The 26810-nt window shown below is 38.1% G+C and overlaps 1 protein-coding gene across 2 annotated transcripts in view; it reads left to right on the top strand.

The window, feature by feature from the left end:
* The window catches only part of LOC131028013 (nudix hydrolase 3), a 250278-nt gene that overhangs the window by 17901 nt on the left and 205567 nt on the right, over positions 1-26810 (top strand). For both annotated transcript variants that reach the window (XM_057958133.2, XM_057958132.2), the window contains exon 4: positions 18451-18547. In XM_057958133.2, coding sequence (XP_057814116.2) covers positions 18451-18547 — 97 coding nt within the window. The remainder of the gene's footprint in view (positions 1-18450; positions 18548-26810) is intronic.

Genomic DNA, 26810 nt, shown 5'->3' on the forward strand with positions numbered 1-26810 from the left:
ACAAATGAGAGCAATTTGTAAGAACCTGACCAAGTTGCCTTGAGAAGCCAGCAATGCTCGTTGTCTATGACCCTTCTATATGCCAAATCGAACCTTAACTAATGCTGCCCCTGCTGCTGTGATATGTAGTCTGAAATCTCAATATATGACAGCTGTAATTACTTCAATTCTCCACCAAAGAGATCGCCTTGGTTGCTGAGATGGGTTGCCATTCACAAAGTGAAGTTAGGAAGTCACATGCATTACTAGGAGCCAAAATCGTAGGGCATTGACAGTCAAGTCTGATTCTGATCTGAAATTGATTGGAGGCCGATCCCTTATCTATTCACCTCCAAATTGCCATAAAGAGAATCGCCCAAGTCTCTTGTTAAAATCGCTAACCTCCAAATGAACCTTGAATGCTTCCATGATGTGTAATGAGCAAAATCGTGGAGGTTAAGATGACTGGTCAATTTGCTTCAGACTGGGTTTTGGCATGCATTCACCTCGAACCACCTTCTAAAAGCTTCTACATGAATCGCTCAACTCCTCTCTTAATGCAGATATAATAATGGATCAGAATGAACCCTTGGGATACAAAATCGAGGTATTATATAAGCTGATACAAATCTGAAAATTATTGAGTATGGCACCACTCCCAATCTGATATGAACCTGAGAAATTTCTGAGTTAAACTCAGTGAATAGAAATGCAGATCAGCTCCATTAAGCAAAAGTTTTGAAGACACTTGATGCCGGAAATGTCTCCAATATGAACCCAAATGAAACTGGCCTTTGGCCACCAATGAAGTCCAAGTGAGATGACTGAAATATCAACTCCTCATGCAACCCCTCGAGAGATCTTTCACTCCCTCAGTTATGCGGATCAAAGGGAGGTTTCGTTTTTAAGACCAAATCTGCGGACAACCCTTGGCTCCACAACCACAATTCAAGAAGATAACAAATAACTGATGATCATCCATGAATTTCCCTCTTCTATTTATTCTTTTCATAACCCATCATAAGATTCCTTCTAGAAGGGGGTAGGTACACTTTATTATTTCTTAAGTGACTTTTTGATTATTTTTATTTTATACTTAAAGTCACTTTATTATTTTATTACATATGCGCTTTATAATAATATTATATTAAAGTGCACACGTCTCACGTTGAAAGATCCCTGATGGATCTCTTTTACCAATCTGCTGTAATTTTTATTTATTTAAATTGATTTTTCCTGCTTATTAATATTTTCTTTCAGAAATAGACAGAAGTTGCAGAAGGGTTGAATTCTTTTTGTATTTTGATGATTTTTCAACAAGTAAATAATGAAGTACAAGTACATGAACAAAGTACTGAAAATGAAGTTCATATACAGCCAAAACAAATTCGATTCAAGGCAGATTTCTGAATATAAAATCAAATATTTGACCAGATGAAGATTTCCAATAATTTCAGGAAGATTACAATCAGGAATAATTCCAACCTGGATGCTGAAAGAGTAACATAACTAGGAATGAAGTTGTGGCAAGATTCCAGCCCTCCAAGTGCTGCACGTGGGAAGGAAAGTGGCTGCCAGGTACAGCCGTATGGTTGCCAAGTACACCCAACTGGTTAGAAACCCCAAACCCCACGCTGAACTCTGTCAGAATTGCTGAACCTCCAGAAAGAATGCCGTACAATCTCCAAGATGCTAATAGCTGCAAACAAATCCAAACCACTGTATTGGGGGCTACGTCCCAAACAGGCAAGGCATTGGGGTTGGCGTCCCAGATGCTGAAAAGCTCTTCCAGAGCCAAATCTCAAATCCAAGATGTAAAATGTGTAAAAGATAATCATAGAATGAAGCTCCTATCCCCTTATAACCCCTCTCAATTGCAAATCGAACCCTAATTGTCTCCAAGTGGCGTGGTCTAGTGGAAATGTTATAATTTCTTATTTTAAAGTGGTCATGTTACTAGAAAATGACCTTTTTCCCCATAGACAGAAATCCGCTCACTGAATTGCCCTGAGACCAAAGAGAAAGATTTAAAGAATTTCAAGATCTTTCCAACGAACTATCACACAATAGGATGCACATCCAGATGAGACCAAAAATCCCCTTATTACTCCAAAATGGCTGACAACTTAGCCTTATTTAATTATTAAACGCTAACTTAGGAAATATTAAAAATATAACCCAAATAGCCACAAAATGCCCAACTGACATTACAAACCCTAAAATCATCTTGTCACCTGTCTGTGACTGAAGTCGGAAATCAAGGATTCACTGGTAGTCTCATCCCTAAAATCTAGGGATGTTCCTAAAATTTAGGAAACAAGCCCAATCTCTTTGAAACTGAAACCATCTAAAAGGTCATGAATAACCTCACGACTGGCAACTGTCACGACCTCCTAAAATTTAGGGATACCCCCTAAAATCTAGGAACTGCTCCAAACTGCCTGTAAAGCCAAAATCCAATCACTATATGCACTGAATGAGTCCCAATCAACCTCTGCTAGCCTACGAGACTCCAATGATAGGCCAACTCCTCCGTCTCCGATGTCCACTCTAGAAAGGGGACATGACACACGTTACATGTTATCTCCTTATTTTGTCATGAAACCAAGTAGAAATAGAAAGTGAAGCTACCAATCTCCGCCAAGTCGACACCCTAAACAACTCCTTGGCCTACGAGGGTCAAATTATAGGCCAAACACTTCTGCGGACCGATCCTCATGAAAATGGGGACATTACACACGAGTAGAAGAATTAATAGATGAGCTACATGGGGCATGCTATTTCTCAAAAACAGACTTGAGATCCGGATACCATCAGATTACAATGAGGGTAGAGGACATTGAAAAAATGGTTTTCAGATGATATTATGACCACTTTGAGTTCTTAGTTATGCCTTTCGGGCTGACTTACACTCCTGCCACATTGTAGAGTTGCATGAACCACGCATTCAGGAGACAGTTGAGAAAATTTGTGTTGATATTCTTTGATGATTTCTTGATCTTCATTAGAACTTGGGAAGAGCATCTGCAACATTTGGATTGTTGTTTGTAATTAGGGCTGGCGGATTCCAATTGCCTTGGGCAACATTGGAATCCGCCCCCCCCCCTTTATAGGGCCAGGCCCAATACCTCTCGGCCCTCACCTAAAGAGACTTCCACGCTTCACTCAACTCACACGCCTCCTTGATAGGGTCGGCTCCATCAATTAAAAGGAAATTAATAATTAATTGTTTAATGGTAAGGAGGCCGACATGTTTGAGAAGCTATATGTCTCCTATAAATGCAGCGCATACTTCTCATTATCACAACCAAGCTTTTTAAGCTGATGAAATTATATTCTGTAAAGAGCGAATTGATACAAAGGCATTTGGAATAGCAAACTCCTCTATAGCGAACTTCATTAAGTTGCAGAAGATCCAAATTGGAGAGCGAACTAAACCAATCAGTAGCAGATCCCAAACAGTAGACAGCGAACTCCACAAGAGGCAGCAAACCATCTCCAAAACATAGAAGACTTCTTTAATGAACTGTGATTAGATGAGGAGGACTGCAAGCTGATTGAAGAGTATTTCATCTCTTTCACATAGTGACTGCAACTCTAGATAAGTGTGTAATGTTCAGTTGAATTCTAAATCATAAATCAGATTTGAGGATCCTTTGGCTGGGTTTTTCCTCCTAGGAGGTTTTCCCAGGGTAACTGTGCATTGTCTTTAGCATTTCATTTCCCTTATTATGCTTAAAAGTATAGAAAACAATAAATTAATTAACCTAATTATAAATTTCTGAGTTTTATTCAATCGGAAAGTACTAAAAATAACATGGTATCAGAGCTAATTGGTTAGATCAATCTTCAGATTTAAAATTCAGTACTCCTTTATTTCAGTTTGTTGTAGCTTTTGTAAATCAGGTCAATGGGGCTGAAAGTTGAAGATAGGCTTGATGGGAATCTAAATTTTATTGCATGGAAAGTTCGAATCAAGTTGGCTCTTGAGGAAGAAGACCTTCTTCAATTCATAGAAGAAAAGGAGCTAATTGAGCCTTCGGATGCAGCTGAGTTGAAACAATTCAAAAAAGATGCTATCAAGGCCAGGAAGATTCTCATTGATTCAGTCAAAGACCACCTCATCACCTCTATCGCCTCATTCACCACTGCTAGGGAAATGTTCAACCATCTACAAGGTACATATGAAGTTAATAATCTTAGTAGGGCAATTACATTAAGCCAACAACTACTTAATATAAAAATGGCTAAGGAAGATTCTATGATTTCCTACTTCATGAAAATTTCAGAACTAAAGATTCAGCTAGGTTTAATTGGTCATAACATGGAAGACAAAGACCTTGTCATGATTGCCCTTAATGGTCTACCTCTCTCATGGGAGTCATTTATCCAAACCATAAGTGGTCGGTCTGAGTTACCTTCTCTTGATCGCCTTAAGAATGATTGCATTCAAGAAGAGTCTCGCCTCATATCAAGGAGTCAATCCAAGAGCCCCCATGTAGATGACCATCACATGCTTGCAGCTCAATGCAAGAAAAGGGGAAATCGGAAGCAACCTTATCCTAAAAGAAATAGGGAATCTAGATCTTTTAGTTCCCAACACCCTTGGAAGAAACCAAGAGATACTTCGCGTGTGCGATGTTTTAGATGTGACAAATTCGGTCACTATGCTAAGGAATGTCAGTTTAACTCTAACCAAAGTGAAGCAAACCTAAATGAAGTCTCAGAACAAAATGATGACTTCTTATTCATCTCCGCTCTATCTAGCAGTGTTCCCTCAGATAGCAATACATGGTTGATTGACAGTGGTGCCTCCAGACACATCACAGGTTACTGTGATCATCTTTCAGGCCTAGTAGAAAAGGATACCAGCCTTCACGTGGTAATTTGTGATGACGCACGTTATTCGGTAAGAGGTTCTGGCTCTACTTCTCTAAAATTAGATTCTGGTATTTCCTTGCATCTCAGTGATATATTGTTTGTTCCTGGAATTAAAAGAAACCTAATTTCCATTTCTGCTCTAGAAGATAAAGGTTATCAAATTGCATTTTCTGAAGGAAAAGTTCTTGCTTGGTCTAAGAAAGATAGTTTTAAATCTGCTCGTATAATTGGACATAGATATGATAGTCTTTATAAGCTCTCTATTAACCCTATTCAAGCACTCATTAATGAGGCTCCGAAATCCTGTGAGTTATGGCATAGAAGACTTGGACATCTACATTATCAAGCCCTTCCATCTCTTGAAAGGATAGTTAAAGGTATGCCTAAACTCAGTCAAATTCATGATAACACTTGTAAAGGTTGTGCTACTGGTAAGAATGTTAAAAGTCCATTTCATAAAAGTGAAAATAGAGCTAAAGATAAACTAGAACTTGTTCACTCTGATTTATGTGGTCCTATGTCTGTAGCATCTCCTAGTGGATTCCTTTATTATGTAATCTTCATAGATGATTTCTCTAGGAAAACTTGGATCTACTTTTTGAAATCTAAAGAATCTGATGAAGTCTTAAGTAAATTTAAGGAGTTTAAAGCATTAACTGAAAACTTCTCTGGTAAAAGAATCAAATGTTTAAGATCTGACAATAGAGGTGAGTACACCTTCGGTAGCTTTCATGATTTTTGTGTTGAGTCAGGAATTAAGAGAGAGTTTTGTGTTCCATACAATCCTCAACAAAATGGTGTTGCTGAAAGAAAGAATAGGACCATTGTGGAGGCTGCAAAGGCTATGATCCACGATCAAGACTTGCAGACCTTCCTATGGGTTGAGGCTTCTAGAACAATAGTATACATCCAGAACAGATGTCCTCATCGTGCTCTAAAGAACATGACCCCGAAAGAAGCCTTCACAGGATCCAAACTAGACATTAGTCACCTCAGAATCTTTGGAAGTCCCGTCTATGTTCATGTGCCCAAGGAAAAACGATCAAAGTTGGAACCCTCCGGAAAGAAAGGCATGCTAGTTGGATACAGTGAATCCTCCAAGGCATTCAGGATTTACATCCCAGGTCAAAGGTACGTTGAGGTAAGTAGGGATGTTAAATTTGAAGAAGACATTGCTTTTAAGAAATCGAAAGGTTCTTGTGTTATTGATGAATCTAATGATAATCAAAATATAGACGTTGATACTAACCCTGAGATTCAGAGGGAGCAAGTGGAACCTCCACCTCAAGACAATCATGATGATCCTCCAGAACCCATGAATCCCACTGATATTCCTAGTGACATTGTCGTTACGAAAAAGAGGCCTCTCTGGGTAAGAAACACCATTCAAGAAGCTGAGAGATTTGCTGCTCCAAGTGGCACCTTCCGTGAAACTAAGAGACCTCAGGTATTTTCCAACTACGTTTCTTTAATGTGTAATCTCATTGAAACTGAACCTTGCAATGTTGAAGAAGCCTTAAGTCATCATGCCTGGAAGCTTGCTATGGATGAAGAATATCAGTCAATCATCAAGAATGATGTGTGGGACCTTGTGCCCAGACCCAAAGGTAAATCTGTTGTTTCATCTAAATGGTTATTTAAAATTAAACATAATGCTGATGGTAGTATTGAAAAATATAAGGCTAGATTTGTAGCGCGTGGCTTTTCCCATAAGGAAGGCATAGACTATGAAGAAACATTTTCTCCTGTTGCTAGATATACTTCCATTAGAACAATAATTGCTATTGCTGCCTCTAAGGGTTGGAAACTACATCAGATGGATGTTAAGACTGCCTTTCTCAATGGTGTCATTGAGGAAGAAGTCTATATTGAGCAACCTGAGGGATATGAGATTCAGGATAAATTAACCCATGTGTGCAGGTTAAAGAAAGCGCTGTATGGTCTTAAACAAGCTCCTCGTGCTTGGTATGAAAGAATTGATAAATACTTGCTAAGTCTAGGTTTTTGTAAAAATGATGCTGACCCTAACATTTACTTTAAAGTAGCCAATGATGAAATGCTAATTCTAGTTCTTTATGTGGATGAGTTATTTCTTACTGGTAAAGATGAACTTATTATTAAATGCAAGAAAGAACTAGCTTCAGAATTTGAAATGAAAGATTTAGGTCTAATGCATTATTTCCTAGGTCCAGAAGTATGGCAAAGATCTAACGAAATCTTTCTAAGTCAAGGGAAGTATACTATTGACATTTTGAAAAGATTTAGAATGATGGATTGTAAACCAATGTCTACTCCTATGGAATCTAACTTAAAAAAGTTAAGTGTTTCTGCAGCTAACTCTGAATTTGCAGATCCATCCGAGTACTGATAGTTGATTGGATCACTGATGTATCTAGTTAACACTAGACCAGACATATGTTTTGCTATAAATGCTCTCAACCAGTTCATGAACTTGCCCAAGCATGTTCACCTTGTTGCAGCCAAGCATATCCTAAGATACTTGCGGGGCACAGTTGGTTTTGGGCTGAAGTATCCACTTAACACTCCAATAACCTTGGAAGGTTATTCTGATGCAGATTGGGCTGGAAGCGTCAAAGACAGGAAAAGCACCTCTGGTATTTGCTTTAGCTTGGGTTCTGCAGTGATCTCTTGGGCTTGCAGAAAACAATCCTCAGTGGCATTGAGTACTGCTGAAGTTGAGTATATTGCAGCAAGTGTAGCATCCAGAGAAGCAGTATGGCTTCGTAAGCTTCTTGCTGGGTTGTTTGGTCAGCCATGGGATCCTACAGTTATTCACTGTGATAATCAGAGTTGTATTAAAATGTCTATCAATCCAGTGTTTCATGACAGGTCAAAACATGTGGAAACCCATTATCATTTTATTCGGGACATGGTGCAAAGAGGAGCTATTCAGCTGAAGTATGTCAGCACTGATGAGCAGGTTGCAGATATCCTCACCAAGCCTCTATCCAAAGTGAAGTTTGTGTACTTCAGGGATAGACTTGGTATTGTGGAAAATGAAACTCCGATTGAGAGGGAGTCTCAATTTCAGTGATACTTTGTATTGTATAAAACCATCCTCTGCGGGCAATGTAAGATGGTGTTGTAAATGTTAACCACCCTCTGCGGGCAATGTAAGGTGGTATTGTAAACTTCTCAGGGAGAAGTGTAATTATTAACCATCCTCTGCGGGCAATGTAAGATGGTATTGTAAATATTAAACCACCCTCTGCGGGCAATGTAAGGTGGTATTGTAAACTTCTCAGGGAGAAGTATAATATTAACCATCCTCTGCGGGCAATGTAAGATGGTATTGTAAAAGGAAGTGTAAATTGTTAAACCATCCTCCGCGGGCAATGTAAGATGGTATTGTAACCTTTGACCATCCTCTGCGGGCAATGTAAGATGGTAGTAAAGGATCCTCTCCACCCTCTGTGAGCAATGCAAGGTGGATCCAGTCTGTGCTTGTGTGCAAGCTGGAAGATTATGATTATGATTCTATTCCCTAATTAAGAGGGAGTGTTGTTTGTAATTAGGGCTGGCGGATTCCAATTGCCTTGGGCAACATTGGAATCTGCCCCCCCCTTTACAAGGCCAGGCCCAATACCTCTCGGCCCTCACCTAAAGAGACTTCCACGCTTCACTCAACTCACACGCCTCCTTGATAGGGTCGGCTCCATCAATTAAAAGGAAATTAATAATTAATTGTTTAATGGTAAGGAGGCCGACATGTTTGAGAAGCTATATGTCTCCTATAAATGTAGCGCATACTTCTCATTATCACAACCAAGCTTTTTAAGCTGATGAAATTATATTCTGTAAAGAGCGAATTGATACAAAGGCATTTGGAATAGCAAACTCCTCTACAACGAACTTCATTAAGTTGCAGAAGATCCAAATTGGAGAGCGAACTAAACCAATCAGTAGCAGATCCCAAACAGTAGACAGCTAACTCCACAAGAGGCAGCAAACCATCTCCAAAACATAGAAGACTTCTTTAATGAACTGTGATTAGATGAGGAGGACTGCAAGCTGATTGAAGAGTATTTCATCTCTTTCACATAGTGACTACAACTCTAGATAAGTGTGTAATGTTCAGTTGAATTCTAAATCATAAATCAGATCTGAGGATCCTTTGGCTGGGTTTTTCCTCCTAGGAGGTTTTCCCAGGGTAACTGTGCATTGTCTTTAGCATTTCATTTCCCTTATTATGCTTAAAAGTATAGAAAACAATAAATTAATTAACCTAATTCTAAATTTCTGAGTTTTATTCAATTTGAAAGTACTAAAAATAACATGGATGAGGTCCTAAGCTAACTGGAATGTGAATCTTTATATGCCAAGGAGTTAAATGTGAATTTGGCATGACAAAGCTTCTATATCTTGGCCACATCATTAGTGCAGATGGGGTAAGAGTGGATTTGGAAAAGATTAGAGCTATCATTGATTTGCCAACTCCTACTAATCTCACTCAGCTCAAAGGTTTCTTTGGTTTGTGCGGCTTTTATAGGAGGTTTGTGAAGGGGTTTTCACAAACAGTAGCTCCACTCATAGATCTAACGGAGAGAGGGACCTTTGAATGGTTCGAACCAGCTCAGAGATGTTTTAAACACATCAAATAGGTGATATCTTCCTGTCTAGTTTTAGCACTTCCTAACTTCACCAAACTGTTTGAGTTACAGTGTGATGCATCTGTGGAAGGGATTGGTGCATTATTCCATTGCATTTGAAAGCAAGAAATTGAGAGGGGTAGAGAAAAGCTACTCCATTTATGACAGAGAGGTGTTGGACATCGTGCATGCATTGGCCAAGTTCAGATCATACCTGGTAGGAGGTAAATTTGTAATTAAAATTGATCATAATAGCGTAAAATATTTGATGAATCAGAGGGATCTCAATGATAGACGACAAAAGTGGGTCACTACGTTTTAGGCATACGATTTTGACATTGAATATGTTAAGGGAAGAAAAATGTGGTAGCTGATGCACTTTCTAGGATGCCACACTTATGTTCTTTGGTTGAGATATTAGCTGATTGGAAAGAATTGATTATAGTAGAATATGCTAGGGATGCATGGGCAGCATGAGTGATAGAGGGCACCACTCAGGATTGTAAATGTAATGTAATTTCCAATTTAATGGACAGGTTATATGCAAGCTGGTGTATTTTAATTTAATATTATGTCAATGATACTAATATTGTAGTCTTTTCTTTTTACTGCAGGTAAGGAGAATGAACATTTATTGATTTCGATGTCATCTCCTTTGATCGAAATGATGTATAAGTATTAGTGTGGCCACGATCAAGTGGCACCTTGATCGGACATGTCTTTTAGACATGTCCGACCAAGATGTCACTTGGTGGTGACCCCTGCTAACAACAGCCGATTCATAACTAATCGGTGCTTCATACATACCTGATGATGAATCGGTATCTTTAATGATAACATCGTTTATACCATGCCCGATAATGAATCGGCATCATTAATGATAACAACGTTTATATCATGCCTGATAATGAATCGGTATCATTGCTGATGATAATAGTAATCATATCCGATCGGTATGTTATGTTAATTGTTAATTGTTACAGATAAAACATACCCGATTATGAATCAGTATCAAAGCATATGGATTATAAACAATAACAATGTATGCTATCGGGTTAATACCCCGATAGCATATTAATGCCGATATGGATCGACATTAATATTCTATCGGGTTAATAGCCCGATAGCATTATAGTAACCCGATAGCATTATAGATTGACGCTTAACATAGTTAAGCAGGTCGTCAATCTATTTCAATATTAATATCATGATTGTGATCAAAACATAAAGCATGAAATGAGTAAACAGAATATAGGAGATTACTGAGTTAGAAGGTTCTTATCTTGCAGAGGCTACTAATGCATTAACACTCCCTCTTAGCTTTTGGAAGATAAGGTAACCTGCATCACATTTCTTTTTCAAAGTGTCAGTCTTCAAGAATATATATCATCTATACCTATAATATGAAGTACCATAAGAACATAGGATAAAAACATAAAACATTATCCTAAGTATGCGACATAGAGTATCACCAATCTATGTGAGATAATAAATTCATCATTTTAGTATGACAAGATATCACCTAAACACGTGATATCAGTATTGCCTAAACACGCAATACGGAGGGTAAACATATGAGGATGGTTGAGTTCTCATCTTATCCAAGTTGTGATATGTGCACAAACATTTCATTCAAATATTTTATCACAACAGCATCATGGCACATCCATGACATACCAGAGATCTAACATGATAACTGGTTTGAGAATCATAAGATCGTCACCTTATGATGTCTGCATGCAAGTGTTCATAATCTGAGAGATCGTCACCTCTTAGACATGAGCACAGGGGGTAAAAACCCAGAATGTCTCAACATGACAAAAGAAGTTTACATTTTCAACATCTTATTTACAAGGCAGATTACCTTTCTTTCATACCTAAACCCTTTTTGAAGTGATCAACCTTCACTTTGGAAAGTGGTTTGGTCAGAATATCTGTACTTTGATCTCCTGTACTAACATATTCTAATTTGATCACATTTTTGTCTACCATATCTCGCACATAATGGTATGGGATCTCAATATGTTTGGATCTATCATGGAACACTGGATTTACTGAAAGTTTTATGCAACTTTGATTGTCGCAATGGATGATAGTAGGTTTCATCGGATTGCCAAACAATCCCACAAGCAACTTTTTAAGCCACACTGCTTCTCGGGCTGCCATGGAGGCTGCAATGTATTCGGCCTCGGTGGAACTTTGCGCTACAGAAGACTGCTTTCTGCTGATCCAGGATATCATGGCTGATCCCAAACTGAAGCAGCACCCAGAGGTGCTCTTCCGATCAGTCACACTTCCAGCCCAATCTGAATCTGAGAATCCATGTAGATTAAGATTAATTTTCTTATACTTGAGACCAAGGTTTAACGTGCCTTGCAAATATCTCATAATGTGTTTTACTGCTACTAGGTGTATTTCCTTTGGCTCACACATAAACTGACTCAAGGCATTTATTGCATAGCAGATATCTGGTCTTGTATTTACCAGATACATAAGAGACCCAATCATTTGCCTATATAGAGTAGGGTCAACTGAAGGTGATTCTACTGCTGCTTCTTTAAGTTTATGAAGATTGGTTTCCATTGGAGTGGTCATAGGTCTACAGTTGAGCATTCCAAATCTCTTTAGAATATCTAATGTATACTTGCCATGGTTTAGAACAATATTGTCAGATTCTGACATACTTCCAACCCTAGGAAATAATGAAGGAATCCCAAGTCCTTCATATCAAATTCTTTGGATAGCTCTTTCTTGCATTGATCTATAATATGATCTTCTCCTGTGATTAATAAATCATCAACATATAAATTCATTATTAGCATATCACCTTTATTCTGTTTGTAGTAGAGATTAGGATCTGCTTCATTTTTAGAGAAGCCTAGTGTTGATAGATGTGTCAATTCTTTCATACCAGGCCCTGGGAGCCTATTTGAGCCCATATAGGGCTTTCTTGAGTCTGCACACATGAGATTCTGTATGATGGATCTCAAACCCTTCAGGTTGCTCTAGGTATACTTCTTCAGATATCTCTCCATTAAGAAAAGCTGTCTTTACATCCATTTGATGTAACTTCCATCCCTTTGCTGCTGCAATAGCTAGTATAGCCCTTACTGAGGTATATCTGGCTACAGGAGCAAATGTTTCTTCATAGTCTATCCCTTCCTTTTGAGAAAAACCTCTGGCTACAAATCTTGCCTTATATTTTTCAATGCTGCCATCTGCTGCATGTTTGATCTTGAAGAGCCATTTAGAAGAAACAACAGACTTCTTAGTTGGCCTAGGGACAATTTCCCATACATCATTTTTCATTATGGATTGATACTCTTCAGACATAGCATCCTTCCATACTTGATGTTTAAGGGCATCTGTTACATTGTCAGGTTTGTTTTTAGATAGGTCATTCATAAGAGCAACATAGCTAGTAAACTTGTTAGGTCTTTTGCTTTCTCTGAAGGTTCCAGAGGGAGCAACAAACCTCTGAGCTTCTTCTATTGTTTTGGTGGCCCATAGTGGTCTTTTCTTGATATTTCTAGGTGTGTTTTCATTTTCATTTTCAGTTTCATCTAGATTCTCCCTCTGAAACTCAGGGGCAGGATTTTCATCTAAGTTAGAGGTAGGAATGTAGATTTCAGGTTCTATGAAGTTCTGAGCTCTTTTGAAAGCTAGGTCTTCTTCAAATATTACATCCCTACTTAGTTCAATATTTCTTTGACTAGGTACATAGATTCTGTAGGCTTTGGAGGTTTCACTATATCCTACAAGCAATCCTCTTTTTCCAGAAGGTTCTAGTTTTAGTCTCTTTTCTTTAGGTATATGGATATAGACAGGACATCCAAATATCCTAAGGTGACTAATATCAGGCTTAATCTTAGTGAATACTTCCTCAAGAGTTTTATCCTCAAGATGGGAGTGAGGGCACCTGTTCTGTATATATACAGCAGTGCTGGAAGCTTCAGCCCAGAGATTAGTGTTAAGGTTTTGATCTAGTATCATGTCTTTGGCAGCTTCAACTATAGTCCTATTTTTCCTTTCTGCTACCCCATTTTGTTGAGGATTATAAGGTATAGTAAGCTCCCTCTTAATCCCATTATCTATACAAAATTCTTTAAATGAATCTGATGTGTATTCTCCCCCATTGTCGGTTCTTAGGGTTTTAACTTTGTTTCCTGAGTGGTTTTCAGTTAGTGATTTAAATTCTTTAAACCTAGAGAGGATCTCTTCTGATTCTTTACTTTTCAGAAAGTAGATCCAAGTCTTCCTAGAGTAGTCATCAACAAATATTACATAATACAAGAATCCCCCTAGAGAGGATACGGACATAGGTCCACATACATCAGAATGAACTAACTCTAGAATTTTGCTAGTTTTCCTAGTACTATTTTGGAATGCACCTTTGGTATTCTTACCTAGGGCACATCCTTTGCATGCCCCTGAATGATCTTGCTTTAATTTGGGTAGACCTGTGACAAGGTTTCTCATTGAAGATAAAGCCCTAAAATTCAGATGGCCTAATCTTCTATGCCAAACTTCATTTGCATTAGTGGCTTCATGGATTAGAGCTAGATTGGTTTCTGTGCACAGCTCATACAAATAACCCTGTCTCTTTCCAATGATCTTTGCCTTCTTGATGGAGGAGTTCCTTGGCTAGGCCAATACTTTGTTGTCCATGAATGTCACTCTGTATCCTTTATCTTCTAGTGCTGATATAGAAACCAGGTTTCTTTTGATACCGGGGACATATAGTACTCCTTCAAGCTGTAAGGTTATGCCTGTCTTCAATTTGATGGTGCAGGTTCCTACTCCTCTAACTGGATATGTGGAGTCATCTCTGATGGTTACATCCTCATCACTCTTCTCAGTCATGGAATCAAGTGCTTCTCTAAACCCAGTGATGTGCCTAGATGAACCACTGTCAATTACCCATGAGTTGAATTTGTTAGAAGCTTGACTTGTGAGTGCTGAATAGAATACGTATTTCCCGGAGTCATCTTCTCCTTTAGTCTTCCCTGCTTTGACAAATGTAGCATGTTTCTTGGTTCTTTCTGGGCATTTTGCAACGAAGTGTTCGAACTGATCACATTTGTAACATTGAATATGAGATAAGTCCTTCTTTGGAGTGTTATTGCCTTGACGACCTTTTCTCTTTCTAAACTGCCTTTTCTTGTTTTGCTTGTTGGAGTTGGTGTTTAGAACCTGCAGGTCTTCATCTATATTCTTGTGTTTCATTCCTAATTTGTTCAATCTTGATTCTTCTTGGAGACAGTCATCCCTTAATCTTTCAAATTTGGGATATTTGGACCTTGCACTGATGCCTTGGACGAATGTGCTCCATCCACTAGGCAACCCATCTAAAGCAATGAGTGTTAGCTCTTTGCCTCGGATCTCGTAGTCCAGAGTTGCAAGTTCATCTTTTAGAACTGATATCTGCATGAAGTAGGCGTTGATTGTCTCCCCTTTGTTCATGGTGATATGATTTATTTCTCGTTTTAGTGCTAGAGTTCGACTTGCATTTGATATCTCAAATGTGCTTTCAAGAGCTTTGAACATTTTATAGGCTGTCTGATGTTTTCTTATGATGGGCATTATGTTGTTTCTCACCCCATCAACTATTATTTTTATTGCTTTCTCATTTCCTTCAATCCATGCTGTTTTGTCAGGTTCATTCTCGGGTTGATCATTTTTAGTCTGAACAAACGAATCCACTTTGTTCTCCTTTAAGATCATTTGAATTATGAATTTCCAGGCTGAAAAATCATCGCCACCTCCGAGTCTGTCTTCGAATCTGATAGCACTGGCCATTAGAAGAAATGTGATGTAGTATATAACCTTGTTCTTAAATTTGTTTCATGAAATTAAATAGCCTCAAGTTCGATCAACTTGGCTCTGATACCATGTAAATGTAATGTAATTTCCAATTTAATGGACAGGTTATATGCAAGCTGGTGTATTTTAATTTAATATTATGTCAATGATACTAATATTGTAGTCTTTTCTTTTTACTGCAGGTAAGGAGAATGAACATTTATTGATTTCAATGTCATCTCCTTTGATCGGAATGATGTATAAGTATTAGTGTGGCCACGATCAAGTGGCACCTTGATCGGACATGTCTTTTAGACATGTCCGACCAAGATGTCACTTGGTCGTGACCCCTGCTAACAACAGCCGATTCATAACTAATCGGTGCTTCATACATACCCGATGATGAATTGGTATCTTTAATGATAACAACGTTTATACCATGCCCGATAACGAATCGGCATCATTAATGATAACAAAGTTTATATCATGCCCGATAATGAATCGGTATCATTGCTGATGATAATAGTAATCATATCCGATCGGTATGTTATGTTAATTGTTAATTGTTACAGATAAAACATACCCGATTATGAATCGGTATCAAAGCATATGGATTATAAACAATAACAATGTATGCTATCGGGTTAATACCCCGATAGCATATTAATGCCAATATGGATCGACATTAATATGCTATCAGGTTAATAGCCCGATAGCATTATAGATTGATGCTTAACATAGTTAAGCAGGTCGTCAATTTAATTCAATATTAATATCATGATTGTGATCAAAACATAAAGCATGAAATGAGTAAACAGAATATAGGAGATTACTGAGTTAGAAGGTTCTTATCTTGCAGAGGCTACTAATGCATTAACAAGGATGATAGGTTCATAGTGATAGATGATCTAATTTACTACAAGGGTAGAATCTACTTAGTGCCTTCTTCACACTTTAAGATGTCAATTCTGAAAACATTACTTGATGTGCCATTGGCTGGTCACCCGGGGTTCTTTAAGACATACAGACTGATCCGAGAGAGGTTCACATGGAAAGGACTTAAGAATGAAGTCCTAAAGTATATTAGAGAGCGTTCAGTTTGCTAGCAAAACAACAATGAGCATACCCATCCAGCTGGGATACTTCAGCCCTTACCTATCCCAAATCAGAAGTGGGAAAGTATATGAATGGACTTTATTACAGGGTTGCCCAAGGTTTAGAATAAGGACTGCATTTACGTGGTGGTTGATATGTTGACAAAATTCGCACACTTCTTTGCTATTGCAGCCACTTATACACCAACTCAGGTAGCTGATTTGTTCCTCAGCGAGGTGTTCAAACTTCATGGGATGCCTAGAAACATTGTGAGTGACCGGGATAGCAAGTTCTTGAGTTTGTTTTGGAAGGAACTTTTCAGATTGAGTGGGACTGAGCTCACCCCTAGTACCAATTATCACCCACAGACTGATGCCAAACATAAACAGTGAACAAGTGGGTTGTGGGTTATCTCTGGAATTATGTGTCAAGGAAGCAGAAGCCATTGCTTAGATGGTTGCACTTGGGTAAGTATTTCTACAATACCACCTATCATATGTCCATTAAGATGACTCCGTTCTTGGCTTTGTATGGATACTAGGCTCCTAACTTCATGGATTTGCTCTTTGGGGATAGTAGAGTACCCAAGGGAAAGGATTTATTGCAAGAGAGTTAGGACATCCTGTGATCATTGAAAGAGAATATCTAGTAGGCACAAAATAAATAGAAATTGTATGCTGATCAACACAAAGTTGAGCGTAGTTTTTGAGGTGGGGGATATGGAATATTTGAGACTTTAGCCTTATAGGCAGTCCACACTTAAGAGAAGTGGTGCAGAGAAACTTAAACCACAATTTTACTGTCCATTTAGAGTTTCTCAATGCATTGGTGATGTGGCATATGAATTGGAACTCACAGCAAACAACAAAGTACATAATGTATTTCATGTCTCTAGTTTTAAGAAAGCTCTGGGACATAATGTGATACCATCTGGAAAGTTACCTCCCTTAGATAAAAAGGGGAAATTGATCTTGATTCTAGAGGCTATTATAGACACTAGGGAGAGGACACTATGGAGATGGGTTATCAAGGAATATTTTGTTAAATGGAGGAACCTACCGGTGGAGGATGCTACCTACGAAAATGAACAGATCTTTCAGCATCCATAGTTGAAATTGCTTGAGGACAAGCAATGTTCGGAAGGGCGAACTGTAATGCTCCCTTTCTAGCACATGTTGTATGATTTTGTCGTTAGCCTATTTTTTCATGGTCCCATAGGCTATCTAGGACATTTAAGGGATCTCAAGTCAATTGCAGGCGTTTCTGAGGTATTCTGATGTGTTTTTGGGATACTTACTATTTATAGTAAGTTAGTTGGGCCAAGTCTGAGTCATCAGTGGTAGTATCATGTCGATGGTAAATGGTCAATATCGATTGGAGATTTTAATACAATTGATATGATTTATTTATGCATTGATAAAGTTAAGTTCTTAAGTTAAATATAAATATTTTTTACAAATGCAGGGATTATAGTCAGTGGGGAATATTTAAATATTCCTTATTTGTATATCGATTCTTGTTGCCTTTAGGTCTTGAGTGGGGATATTGCAAACTTGCATTGTCCTTCCTTTTTATTTCTTTCTAGATTATAAGAAGCATGGAAGTTCAGATGTCTTTGCTAGAGGCAGATAGAATTGCACAACAAATACAAAATAGATTGCTGAGGGTTTTTAAGTGTAGCTGGTGCATTTTTTTTACTATATACTTATATGGCATCATGTTTTGTACAGGCCTATTGATGCACACTATTTCTTTATTGAATTTAGGTTTTGCTAGATGAAATGAATGCTGATAGTATTCTCGAATGTTTTCGAGCATCCTTTATACACATTTAGTTAATTTATAAAAAGGATTTTTTTGACAGTTTACATTTAGTTAATTTATAAGAAGGATGATTTTGATTGATAGAACAATCCTTATACACATTTAGTTAATTTATAAAAAAGGTTTTTTTTGACAATTTACATTTAGTTAATTTATAAAAAGGATGATTTTGATTGATAGAAGAATCCTTATACGTTAAGGTCTTCATTGACAATAATCTTTTATGATTTCTTCTTACCTAATGCTATGGTGAATGTAGGGTTATAAACAATGGCACCTTTATCAATAATGAGTTTAATGATGTTTATTTGGTGACAACATTGGATCCAATTCCTTTGGAAGCATTTACACTTCAGGTGATAAATTTTTCCTTCATTATACTTACTATTTTATCTAGAGCATGATTATAGGTTTATCAAAGTTCTGAAGTGTTTGGAGTTTTGAGTTTTCAACCATAAGACATCCACTTTGCAAGGAAGGCACAATTTGTGTCATTAGGATTTACATTTTGTAAACTTCGAGCATTTTCCTAGGTAATGTCTTCAATCTTAAATTTTCTACTAAAGTAAGGAAACAAACAATATTTTAATATATGCTTTGCAAAGATATTGTCTAATTGAAAAGTAACTTAAAAGTGTAGATTTGTAAGTGGTAAAAGGCATTGCCATTGCACATCCATATATGTCACAAGGGGTAATTGTATCACTATCTAAAATGTAAATTATAGAGTTATATATAAGTATGTAATTGTCTAGTGGAATCAAACATACAATGCTTTTTCCTTGAGTAATGTATGATTTATAGAGTAAATATTGATGTAGACATTGTCATAGTCTCCAACCTGATTTGTCCATATCGATGAAGGTATGTAGGCATTTTCAAGATAATTTGAACTTGAAGCTTTTTAATATATATAAAATTGAACAGGAATACATTTGTGTTCATACTAAGAATTCATGCATACATAGATAAAGCTAGATAAACATTGCATCGAATATAAAAATGCATAGAATTATTGTGCAACCATATGTAAAATTTAATAATCATATCTATACAAAGTTCTTAAGAGTATCTTTCTTGAGGTTGTGATTGTTAGAGTATATTGTCTCCTTTTGAGGAGTAGTTGGAGATGGTTCATTTAGCCTATTTAATTCTTTTAGGGTAATTTTGAGATATCAGGGAATAAATTAAAATAATTAAGTAAAGTTGTCCAATAAAGTCGATTTTATGGATAGCTTTATTTTAATTAATTTATAAAGTGATTTAAGTGAAATTAAAAATGAAATATTAAAAGTCACTCTATTAATGTGCTTTAATGATTTATTTTAAGTGAGAATTTGAAAAGCTCTTTGAGAATGCTCTAAGGAAAATATAAAAAGAATTGAAATCTCATTTGGACATGCTTGTTTATTTTCTCTATTGTGGAGTATTGGAGCTTCTTATTTGAGAAAACCCTAGGACAAGAATCCTAAGGGGAAAATGGTTTCGGTGGTGAGATATCTTCCTGTTGATGTGTTTTTTACGCACAATCAAACACAAAATAAAATACCAAGGTATCTTATCCTCTCTTGAATAAAGTCTCTCAAATGCTATGCTTCGCAATCAAATGAGACAACTCCAAGGTTTCTATTGTCAGGTTTCGACTTGTGGATAAGCTCAATGGTTGATGTGATTGCTGGTAATCCAAGGGGACTTACGTTGAATACTTGAATATTGAAAGTTTGGATGTCACTGGAACTTAGGTTCTAACTACTTGCTTGGAGAATTAAAAAAGCAAAAGAGATGGGTTGAGGAAGACTACACTACTTTTAAGAATATAAGAGACAATGGATAACCTTTGGTGAAACCCTACTAAGCCTTGCTTTGACATGCAAAGCAACAACTCTGCAAAGCTTAGTGCAATCTACTAAGGAAATTAGATGATTGTCAATTCACTATCAAGCATAGACACCATTAATTGAATGCATATCAATGATTGAATAACAATTGAACTTAAGCTCATTCAAGTATTCCAGTTGACCACACGGCGAATTTGCAATCAACAAACTGCTAGTGGTATGGATTAGGAGTTTCACCGCTAGTGGTATGGATTAGGAGTTTTACAATGAATCGTGCACAACTCTCTATCATTCAACTAATCAACATGAAAGCAAATGAGAAGTAGAAACCATGTAGCTTGTTGAAAACAATTCACCATATCTTCAATGAAAAGAGTACTTCCATTTACAAGCCTTAGCAACAATTCCTTCTTCTCCTAATGTATTCCAACTGCTTGCTATCTAACATCTATCAACTATTCACTCTTGTTGAACTTTTCACTATTTCTAGACTATTAACCTGCTATTAGCCTCCTATTAACTTTTACAATTTTGAAGTTTGAGCCTTATATGGAGAGCTCTCTTTACAATGAACGGCTCGGATTGATTCACAATCAATGGCTGAGATTACAAGATGAAAACCCTAATTAGGGTTTGTTACAACAACTCCCTTTGGCCAATGAGAAATTTACACTTAGGTTCGATATTGAATGTGAACCAATGGAATTTGAGGGTAAGTAGCTCAAAGTTTGGGTCTCCATATGATGAGTCAGGTGCATTGCATCTAGACATGCTAATGTGGAACCTCTTGATTGGCCAAGTGATGACTGGGATAACATCTCAGTTTGCTTGTACTTGATTTGCCATCATTTGGTTGGTCTTCCCTTGTTCATGATATACTTGACTTTGAGCTCTAACTTCATTTCTTTTCCTTTGCATTGCTTGAAGCCTTTTTGATCTTTTTACAATATCGAGTGTTCATCCATGCTTTTGAAGTGTTCTTGATGTTGTTTGCAGTCCGCATATTCATCTTTTTTGTTAGTCATTCCTGCAAAATAAACAAAGATGGTATTAAACACACATGATATGGATAGATTTCACAATCCTCTAATTTAGAATATCCTCAAAACGATGATGAAATGGTGATTCTATCTCTGACCCCCTTATCTGATTTTCAAGTGCTTCAAGGTCTGAGCCACATGTTTGGAGATCCGATTTCATGCTTGTGAGATCTGATCCTATATCAGCTTTTGAGAATGCCTTCAGCTTGATCCTAAAATCCAAAATCACCTTTTCTAAGTGCATTTTGATCAAATGTAATTATCAAAATGATTGTCAAATCGCTGGACTGGGTGTATTTGCAGATCAGAATTATATTCACTGGGCTGCTATTAAATTCGCTTCTCTGCTCTTTTAGAGAAGGGGTTCGCTTTTTTTTTTATGATCAAATGATTAAATTCGAATTGGCATTTATAGGTATGCAAGGGAATAGGTGTGTCTTTTCAGTTATAGGCCGACTTGATAGGCTTTAAATAAAATTGATATTAGCCTTAAGGTGGCCGACTTGATTGTGTTTTAAACATTTTCCATTTAAATTCAAAGCCTTGGCGCCAATAATACTTGTTCAATCGGACCTTTTGATGAGCGTAGCATTTGAGGGGGGGGGGTGAGGGGCGATTGCGGCTTCCATATCAACAGTCTTCTTAAGAGCTGGTGTTGGGGTTATTGGTTGAGTTGAGCGAATGGTGGTGTTTCAGTTAGTTGCCATTGCTAAGCATGCGACTCATAGCGCAGGTCATGGGTGTCTATCTCAACAAAAAGAAGGAATTAGAGGGTTATTGTTGGTTGATTCTCCCTTTGCAAGAAAACATTGAGTTTGGATGTAAAGAAAAATACTTCTTGGCTGGGCATTTGCTACATTGTAGTATCGCTTGTCCAATCTGATGTAAAATTTTGCCGTTTCTGGCTCAAGGAATATTGTTAATCAATTCACATATAACCTTCTAGCTTGCTGGTCTGAGTTATCAGTCTGATATAAACTCGTGTAATTGATACCAAGGCACAAGTAATGTTTGCAAATGATTTCTATAATCTCAAAACTATAAGCTCAATGCATAAATGACTGCCCTTTGACCCTCCCAATGCATATATATGATTTCCAAATGAAGAATATGCACCTACAGCCAAGAGGCATTTTCACAAACACTTGGCATGCAACTACTATCATTATGAATATGAACATATCATAAAAAATGGGCTGCAACTTATTTCTCCTGTAAAATAAGAGATGATTCACTGGTAAAAACTTCGTTTATTAACTGAGGGAAGAGATACATTTATAGGAATTACAAAATATCTTAGCTATTAAAGAAGTTACCTACTTGTAACTACCTGTTACTGTAGACATTTAAGATGTCTAACAATCAGTTACATTATTGACCATTAACACTAATAATATAAAATATTATTCTAACACCCTTCCTTTATGGTCAATCTGTCAAAAACACCAAGTTGCTACCTGAATTTTACAAACTTATCCGAGCCCACAGACTTGGTGAGAATATCCAAAATCTGATCCATTGTCGGAACATACTGCAACTGAACTGATCCATCTTCTACCAGCTGGTGGGTGTAGTGACAATGAAGTTCGACATGCTTGGTATGTTCATGGAAGATTGGATTTTTGGCCAGTTTGAGCACCCCTTGATTATCAGTATACAAGGGAGAAGGACTTGCTTGTGGCATCTGCATGTCAAAAAGCATCCTTCAGAGCCAAATTGCCTCACATGTGGCCTTGACTGTTCCCCGATATTCGGCTTCGGTCGAGGAAAGAGCCACGACCTGTTGCTTCTTGCTGCTCCAAGTGACGGCACCAGTACCCAAACTGAATACGTACCCAGAAGTGGATTTTCTGTCATCCACTGATCCTTCCCAATTTGAGTTAGTGTAACCAATCAGCTTTGGATCGTTGCACCTGCTATATAGAATTTCATAGTCGGAAGTGCCTTTCACATATCGCAGTCGCAACACTCGCTTAGCTACAATCCAATGATCAGCTTTTGGGGCTGTCATGAAGCAAGAGATGTAGCTGATAGCAAAACTGATGTCAGGTCTAGTGGCAGTGAAATAGGTGAGGCTGCCTACTAGTTGCCTGAATTCAGTCTCATCTATGGCAAGTGAATCAAACTTGGCTGATAACTTTAGCCCTTTCTCCATAGGTGTGGAAGCAGGTTTACAATCTTGCATTCGAAACTTGTCAAGCAAACTGTGGGCATAATTGGATTGTGAAATAAAGATACTGTCATCAATCTGCCAGACTTAACACCTAAGCAATAATGAAGAAGCCCCAAATCTATCATGTCAAAATCTTGGCACAAGTCTTGTTTGATGGCTGTAATCAAATTTGGTGAATTGCCAGTAATGATCAAGTCATCGATGTACACAACAAGAAAAAGGATATCATCATCATACAATTTGACATACAGATTAGTGTCAGAGGGATTGCATTGAAAACCATGTTCAACAAAATATTGATCAATCTTGAAGTACCAAGGGGCTTGCTTCAGGCCATAGAGGGCTTTAACCAATCTGCAAACTTCATGTTCCTTACCAAGAACCTTGAAGCCAAGAGGTTGAGTCATATAAACTTCTTCCTGCAAGTCACCATTGAGGAATGCACTATTAACATCCATCTGATGAAGTTTCCATCCAAATTGAGCTGCAATGGTGAGAAGAAGACGAATTGTACTCATCTTGGTAGTAGGAGCAAAAGTCTCCTCGTAGTCAATGCCCTCCCGTTGTGTAAAATCCCGAGCAACCAATTTGGCCTTGTACTTATCCAAAGTACCATCTGGATGATACTTGACTTTGTAAACCCATTTACAGCTGATAGGTTTCTTCCCAGGAGGCAAATTAGAAAGAACCGAAGTGTTATTCTTTAGAAGACTGGTATTTTGTCTCCATAGCCTTTTCCCACTCAGGAATGCCTTTAGCCTCGGAATACGTTTGGGGCTCATGGATGTTGTGGATGTTGGCCATAAGGGCAAGGTTGATTGTATTTTGCTGCTTTCTCTTGTAGCGAACTGATCTATCCTCAAGAAGCTCATCATCACGAAGTTCTCCTATAGTCTTGGCCCACCATTTAGGCCGGAGGGTAGAAGTACCAACATCTGGCATTGGAGGAACAACATCCCCTGGAGTTGTTGGAACAAAGTCACCTGGATGCGAATTATGTGAAAAATCAGGTCGTGCTGGATCAATAGATTCCTCATCTTCAGAGTCAGAATTCTCTGAAGCCCTCCCATCATGGGAACCAAGAGGAAGATGAACACCAACATCAGGAGTCTGCATAGACGGAGTTGCAGGACTAGGAGTAGTAGAAGGCATAAATGGACCAGTAGTCTCATTAACCACAACATCGCGATTGAAAATGAGACGATCTGTCTCCTCATCAATCAACGTGTAGGCCTTGTGGTTGTTGCTGTAACCAGTAAACATGAGTGTTTGTCTCTTTGAATCTAGCTTAGCACGCTTAGCATTTGGAATCCATACATGAGCCGTAGAACTGAAGACTTTCAAATGGCCCACTTTAGGCTTGCGTTCTGACCAGGCTTCTTCAGGAGTCATCTTCTTAACGACATGTGTAGGTGACCGATTTAGTAGATAGACTGCAATGTAAACTGCTTCAACCCAGTATTTCTTAGGAACATTTCTATGCTCTATCATAGAAGGAGCCATTTAAGTAATGGTGCGATTTCTTTGTTCAACTACACCATTCTGCTGAGGGGTGTATGGTGTGGTGAGTTGGCGTTTAATGCCATGTGTAGCACAAAATGTAGAGAAGTCGTTGGAACAATACTCCCCCCCATTATCTGACCTTAGAGTGACAATTTGAGAACCGGATTCTTTCTCAACTAAGGCCTTAAACTACTGAAATGTACTGAACACATCTGATTTATTTTTCAAAAAATACACCCACATTTTACGACTGAAATCGTCAACAAATAACAAGAAGTATCTGCAACCAGTAATAGATGGAGTGTTCATTGGCCCACCTACATCGATGTGAACCAATTGAAGGACCTTGGAGGCTTGCCAAGAATCACCATCCAAGAATGGTGTCCGATGCTGCTTCCCAGCTTGATAGGTTGCACAAACTCCATGATTTTGAGGTTGGATCTCAGGTAGACTAGTAACCAAACCCTCCCGATATAACTGAGAGAGAGAGTGCACGTTTTATTGCCCATAACGCTAATGCCAAAGTGTTCTGATGGATGTACTCCTAGCAACCAGAGCGTGCTCTTGAGAATAGCCGGAATCAGCAAGTCTATACAAACCGTGATCCTCAAGTCCCATAGCGATTGTAGTATGAGTCTCCCTATCAACAATGCTGCAGATGGATGAACTGAAGACAACATCTAACTGAGGAGAATGCCTCATGATTTGATTGACGGAGAGGAGATTATGTTCCATGCTTGGAACATAGTAGACATCAAGAAAAATTAAATTTCTACCTCTCGAGTGAATTTGGAAAGTGCCCTTACTAGCAACTGTGTACTCTTCTCCTCTTAAGATTATTGAATCTGAGAACGGTTCAAGTTTCGTGAACCAATGCCGACGATGAGTAAAGTGCCGCAAAGCCCCTGAATCAATATACTAGGCAGAAGAGTGTACTGGATCTAGCGTTCTCTTGGCCATAAAAGCATAAAATGCAGATTCTTTCTGCTTAAAGTGCTCTGCGATGTTTGCCTTTTGTTGATACCCTCCCTGCTTCTTTTGTTCAGAAGCCAATCGAATTCGACACTTGGCCTTCATGTGACCAAACTTATGACAATAATTGCACTGAACGCTCTTTTTCTTCTTGTTGTCCTGAGAAGAACCAGAGCCTTTCGGTTGAGAAGATTGAGCCTTCCCTTTGTTCTTAGTAGAAGATTTGGCAGAGAATGCTTGCTCAGTGGAGGTGGAACTGGTACTGCTTCCAAGTTGTTGGAGCCGCCGATTTTGTTGTAAAAGCTTGTTACAAAGATCGAAAAACTTCAAATCAACGTCAGTGGAAGTGATATTCAGTGTTTCGATGAAATGCTCATAAGATTTGGGCAAACTCTTCAAAGTGATGACGACCATGTCCTCTTCCTCCATTGTGAGACCAATCGCCTCAATTTGGTCATGGATGTCCTTGATGTTGGTCAAGTGATCCTGTAGAGGTGTCCTCTCGTCCATCGCAATCGAAAAAAACAAATTCTTCAGAAAGAATGCTCTGCTCTTGTTAGAGGTTTCATGGAGACTCTTCAAATGATCCCATATCTCCTTCGCATTTTCGTTGGACGGTACTTGAGGTAGTTGCTCATCGGTTACAGAGAGTTTGATGAGCGTGACTGCTTCGCGGTTGCGCTTGTCCCATTTGTCCTCATCTTTCCCAACAATGGTTGGACGTTGAGATGTGCCCAAAACAATTGCATCAAGATATCAGTACTCAAAAATTGTTAACATATGCTGTTTCCAAGTGTTGTGTTGCGCCCGTTCAACTTCTGGCTGCTTTCGAGCATTATATTCATCAGAGATGCCATCACGTACCTCGAGGTCGAACTGGTGAAGGCACGAAAACCAGAAGATGAAAACAGAGGGTTTTTAAAGAATTTTGCAAGGCGGATTCTAAGGCAGAAACTGAAACCCTAAAACGGTTTTCGAAGCAAAAATTTGTCGGAAGACCTAGATAAATTTGACGAAGACCCAGAAGAGCTCTTGAAAAACCCACAAGGAATGTGTAATCAGAATAATTTTTCGATTGAAGGGTCAAATCCGC

The sequence above is a fragment of the Cryptomeria japonica genome, chromosome 5, assembly GCF_030272615.1.
Source record: "Cryptomeria japonica chromosome 5, Sugi_1.0, whole genome shotgun sequence".
Classification (NCBI taxonomy): Eukaryota; Viridiplantae; Streptophyta; class Pinopsida; order Cupressales; family Cupressaceae; genus Cryptomeria; species Cryptomeria japonica.